Source organism: Nanorana parkeri, unplaced genomic scaffold, assembly GCF_000935625.1.
Source record: "Nanorana parkeri isolate BGI_ZX_2015 unplaced genomic scaffold, ASM93562v1 scaffold852, whole genome shotgun sequence".
NCBI lineage: Eukaryota > Metazoa > Chordata > Amphibia > Anura > Dicroglossidae > Nanorana > Nanorana parkeri.
Window position 1 is genome coordinate 192,221 of NW_017307120.1, and position 6,047 is coordinate 198,267.

A 6,047-nucleotide genomic window follows, 5' to 3' on the forward strand; every position below is an offset into this window, starting at 1 on the left:
CTGGGTTTTTTTCTTCCGCGTTTGTGCGTTTTTTTAACATGTCCAATGCTTAGGTGTGAATCAAGCCTAAAGGTGCCCATACACCTTACGATTATCATTTGAAAAACAAATGCAATCTGGTTTTCGTACGATAATCGGCCAGTTGGTGGGAAGTGAACGATGACAATTACTGTACTACTGGCTGAATTTCGTCTATTGGTCAGGCTGGAAAACTTTTTTCGAACTGAATGAAAATCAATGCATTAGTGCTGTTTTCGGATGAATAAAACAATCGCAACAAGTACACTGCACATGCGCAAACAAAAATCCGTTCTGTCGATCGATGAAATTCGTTGAGTTAGTATTGCTAACGAACAATAACTGAAATCGACATTGGTCTGTGCATGATGAGCTAAGTTTGAAAGAGGGTTCTTGGCAGCAAGAAACATTTTCGATCGAAAATTGTTAGGTGTATGGCCACCTTAAAGGAGAACTATGAGGTGAGTGCTTTTCACTCACCTCATAGTTCTAGCCGACCTGTGACAATGAGACTGTCACAGGTCGGCTCAGTAGATCGGGAGGTGAGCGAACACATACCAGCGTTCGCTCACCTCTCGATCCTGTCACAACTCTCTGCCGTGACAGGGGAGGGGCTGGATTCCTCCCCGCTCCTCAAGCGCTGACTGGCAGAACGGTCGGGGGAGGGTACAGCTGGCTCTGCCTCTATTGTCGGGATCCGCTTCAGCTGCGGCGTCTCAGTATACCGCGAGCTACAGCTAGCAGTATACTGAGCCTAGGGTGACGGGAGGACGCTAGTTTGTGTCCTCCCGTTACCCTAAGGAGAACTATGGGGAAAACCCCATAGTCCTCCTTTAAGTCTTTGCTAGTCTGTGGGAGATAATGTGTGACTAGGTAAGCGATGGATGTAGAAGATAGTGGTGAAACAGGGCAGAATCATCTGTCTCTAGCTGCAGGTAACTGCTGGTATGCAGATACATGTGAACAGGAGTGGACAGCTGTGATGTCTGTCATTGCTTTCTACAAACTTCCTGGCTGGAGCTGTCCGCAACCCCCTATACATCCAGCCGCAGGATTCTGCTGCCTGGACCCCATAGGATGTGTGATTGAGGCCTACAGGTGTCAGAAATAAGGTTGCTCACAAACTTGCTGGTGGGTGGTGGCAGCTTGGATATTAAATTTTGCATGTTTTTCCAAGAAAAAGGACAGACAGAATCAGGAGCAGACTGACAACACATGGGGCCCACGGGCAATACGAGATATAGGTCCCACCTTGTGCTCCACCCATATACAAGCCACACCCATCCACAAGCCTCACACGCATGAACATTCTTGTGTTACAGAAATTATTTCTCCAATTATTTTCAAAATAGAAGGCCTATTCACTAAAAGGTGAATTGCAGCGCAATTGGTAGGAGAATTTAAAAATCTAGACCAATATCGGCGATTTGGAAAGTGAGCTAAATGACAGAATGCAGAGCAGACTTCAGACCTGCACCAATGCACGGCAGAACGCAGACCAGAGTCAATACACAGCAGACCTCAGACCAGAACCAATACACGGCAGACCTCAGACCAGAACCAATACATGGCAGACTGGGCAGTTACAATGACAAATACACAACGACATCTCTGGGATTGGTCATCACACACAGTCTGATCTCCGCCAGACTGTGGTCCAGCAGGCCACCCCACAGGAGGCTAGGCCCCTGATGGGGAGGGTCTCAGGCAGATGTTGAGGGGGTAACCAGGGGCAGATGCAGAGGGTCTCAGCAGGGGCAGATTCATAGGATGTTAGCAGGGGCAGATGCATAGGGTCTCAGCAGGGGCAGATGAGAAGGGTGGATCCAGGGATCAGGAGAGTATAACAAAATGTAAATTTTATGTTCCCAGGGACATTTCTGGGACATAATTTGTTCGGGGACGGTCTCCTCAATCCGGGGACTGTCCCCCGAAATCGGGGACGAATGGTCGACCTATATTATACAGTAATTTTTTTTTTTAAAGGGAGAAAGTGCAGTTACAATACATTTCAATAGAAGAGGGTTATGAGGGCCCTGCTCAAGAGAGGTTACAATCTAAAAAGGGAGGGGCAAGTGACACAAAAAGTTATAACTTTATAAATTTTTCTTTTTAACCACCTCTTGACCGCCGAACGTTCAGAAACGGCCAGACGGAAGCCTTTTGGCAGTGGGTGGCAGTCTTTAAACGTCCTTCGTGCCCACGCCCACTGGCGTGCACGAGTGGGAAACTGACAGAATTTGAAACAGCCAGCAATGGCTATTTACATACAAGCGGTCCGGTGTCTATGTGATAACAATAAAGTTAGGTGTAAAAAAAAAAAATTGGTCCCAAAAAAATAAGTCCCTCACCCCCACATAGCGAACGTCAGAGAGTGAGCAATAATTTTAGGACCATCAATCACTGTTAACACTAAACTGATGAGCGGTAAAAGCTTTTAAAGCATCGCCTATGGCCAATTTTGGGTGTTGTAGATTTTTTTGCGATTTCGCGGACGTGTGCAATTTTAAGGCTTGACATGTTTGGTATCTATTTCCCCGACGTGACCCCGTCCTTTATATTATACCAAAAAGATGGGTAATAATAAATGTTTCCTAACATAATAAAGGGAAAAGGTTTTTTTTTTTTTAAACTTCTGTACTTTTTGCATTATGTAGTAAATGTATATGTCCCCAAAAAATTGTATAAAATGTATTTCAGTACAGCTTCCATGATGGCCAGGAAGGGGGTGTAAACACCCCGGTCTTTAACCCCTTCGTGACTGACGACGTACAGTGTACGTCGCCAGCATCGGGGCTGTTTAAACAGACTAAACAGGCAAAAGCCGCCGGGACTCTGTTTAAACTTGTAGAGCCGACTGTCGGCTTTACAACAGAAGCGATTCTGGCGACTTACCTGTCGCCAGATCGCTTCTGTGTCCCGAAGAAGGGGCCGCGCCCCCCGCCCTGCTTCCTGGGCTCCGTTGCCCCTCCTACGGGCCCGGGACCAGCTTCCTTGGTGTCCGCGGGGAGCGGGGGAGGAGATCAACAAACTTCCGTTCATCGATCCCCTCCCCATTCTATGGGACCGGGAGCGATGCAGATTGCATCACTTCCGGTCCGTGGGCTGTCAATTCTGGGCTCCTGCAGCCCAGCTATAAGCTATTGAAGTGCGATCTGCACTTCAATAGCTTATTTCCAGTGTAAAGGTGACACTGGGGGTCATTTGGACCCCCAGCATCACCTTAAAGAGTACCTGTCACCACCATCTGCTATCACATGGGGGGGCTTGTGATAGCAGTCAAAGTACAGTAAAAAAAACCAAAAAAACAGTTTTTAAAATTAAAATGAAATAAAATAAATCTAATAATAAACATTTTTAAAAGTCCCTGCCCTCGCGAGCATACGCGTCGCCACGTAAACACGCGTCGGGTGCGCCTATGTATGAAAACGACGAACGCGCTACACATGTTGGGTACCGCCGCGCACGCCAGAGGGAGAGCAATACTTCTAGGGCCGGTATTTTGGGGTATCTCTAAATTGATGACCTGTGGGGGCTTTTAAAGCGTCTTCTATGGACTTTTTGGGGTACTGCAGTTTATTGCCGTTTCACAGACGCGCGCAATTTGTAAACTGGGCATGTTGGGTATCGTTTTACTCGTTGTAACCTCATCTTTTATATTTAATTAACAAAATGGGTATCTTGTTGTGTTTTGGAGCATTTAATTAAATTTGTCACTAAATTTTGGGGTTTAATAAGGAGTTGTGCTAATATTGCGCAACATAAAAATTTGCAACTACCACCATTATATTGTATAGGGTCTTGGCATTCAGAAAATATATAATGTGTGGGGGTTTTAAGTCCTTTTCAGGCCTAAAATGTGTAATATAACTTGGGTGCAAAAAATGAAAAAAAGGCCTCAGTCATGAAGGGGTTAAGTGGTTAAATACATAACTTTTTTGCTAACGTTTTTCATATGGGTTACTATTCTGGATTTGAGATTTAAATTATTATAATTGATTTATAAGGCGTTAGAAACCTCAAAGACTGAACATTAATAAACGGTAACACAGTAAATAGGAATAAAATAAAGAGCGAAGTTGACCACTAGAGGGCGCCACCCCACAATAAATCCCACCAGAGACCCCGCTCGTTCAACCACCAGTTCAGCCGTGATTAACGAATATTGTCTGAATATTCCTTGTCTGATGGATACTGCGCTGCATGGTCGGTCCTCATGTTGTCTAAACTTCTTATAATAGGAATACAGACATATTGATACCACATAATAAGTATGAAATCATCAAAAATACTATTAAATTCTTGTATAACTGTAATAAGCCCCATTACCTACATGGACACGCCCCCTTGCAGACGCTTCGACACTAGTTCGTTTGATACCCACATATTGTCTCCAGCAGTGGCTCTTGGCGGCCATTTTGTCGGAGGTATTTGCGTTTAGCTCAAATATCTCCACCAATATGACGCTATAGTGTGGACAAAGCCCCGGAGGCTGCTTGTTCTTAGGTACGTAAAGGCGTATGTGCGATTGCGCCTTAGTCCGGCGCAGATTCTGGATTGCGGATTGAAGAGGATATTTGGGTACAGGCTGGCAGATGGATTCACTTCTCTGCATGTTACTGATTCAGTGAATCACTGGGAGAAAAGTGGAACAAACAAAAACAATCCGCTTCTATCTTTCCATTTCAAAGCTTAACTGGACAAACTGAAAAGTTAATCTAATTGGTTGCTATGGGCAACTGCCCCAGATTCTGTCTGCTCCACTTTTCATACACCCCCCAGTGCGTTATATAGAATCTATCAGTTTTTAAAATGCGCAGTAGAGTAAACGTTCTAAATTGTCGGTAAACATTCTGTAATGATACTGACTGCTTCTGCCATAGGGGACATTCATACCTTTGTGTCTTTGCTGCATTTTCTAAAGACTTAGTAAATCTTTTACAAAAAACTATTAAATGCTCAACATTGATCTAATGATTAATGTGCAATTACTAATTTTTTGCATTGAAGCCTGCAGAAAATGGATTGATTAGTGCTTCACACGTGCAATGTGCAGATTCCTTCAATGTCTTCCACTCAGCCTCAGGTCTGGACGAATTGTGGCGGGCCTACAGGACACAGAGGGGAGCCGGGATGCTGGTGTGCGCTTTAGCACTCACCTCGAGTGCAGGTCCGTGGGGGTGCGTGTTTGCTGGCTCGGACGCAGACAGGATCCATTGGATTGTGCAGGGCTGGTGAGTGTGGGGGGCCATACGGCCGCGTACTCCCATAGAGAAGGACGGGGGGCTGCGTACTAATCACATGCAGCACCTGTCCTTCCCGGGAGCTGCTCGGTACGGCCCTGCATGCAGGACGGAGCTGTACGTGCGGGCCGATACCAGTGTTTATGAGGGTGGCTTCTGACATGGTGGCTGTATGGACAAAGTCACGCACAGCTGTGCTAAATTTATATCATTGCAACTATCAAACTGAAAAATGGAATTGGCAGATTGAGGAACGTCGCCGTGCTTCATGTTACAGCCTAAATATGGGTGAAACATGAAGCTTGGTCTAAAATGCGAACCGAGCCTTAAGGGCAGGTTCACACCATTTTCTGGAACGCAGTGCATTGCGTTTTGCCGCTTTCCTGAGCTGTTTTTTTTTTTAACCTTCAAATGGTTTTCAGGTGCATTTGTATGTGTTTTTGATGCGTTACCTTGCGTTCCGGTGCATTCCAGACCAGAGAAAATGAGAGATGCAGTATTTGTCTGGTCTGGAACGGACTGCGCTGGTGTGAACAGAGGCCAAAAATAGCATAGGGATACATTAGAATGCATTTTGGGTTGGGAAACAATCTGGTCTGGTCTGGAGATGATCTGGATGTGTTGTGAATGGGCCCTTAAGGAAAATATGTACCGGACTGTAATTTTCTGCCATCACCGTTCACTTCTATGCAGGACAGCCATCAGAAATTTTGGGGCCTCTTACACAGCTTTAGGCCTGAGACACCCCCCCCCCCCCCCCCGCACCCCCGACACACTGCGCCCGCA

At 45.7% G+C, this 6,047-nt stretch overlaps 1 protein-coding gene across 1 annotated transcript in view; it reads left to right on the plus strand.

Moving 5' to 3' along the window:
• The first annotated feature begins 4,351 nt into the window (after nt 1–4,351).
• Nucleotides 4,352–6,047, plus strand: part of LOC108794448 (DNA-(apurinic or apyrimidinic site) lyase-like) — a 69,643-nt gene continuing 67,947 nt past the window's right edge. Inside the window, exons 1-2 of the mRNA XM_018565486.1 lie at nt 4,352–4,445; nt 5,075–5,188. Of these exons, the coding sequence (XP_018420988.1) occupies nt 4,352–4,445; nt 5,075–5,188 (208 nt within the window). The remainder of the gene's footprint in view (nt 4,446–5,074; nt 5,189–6,047) is intronic.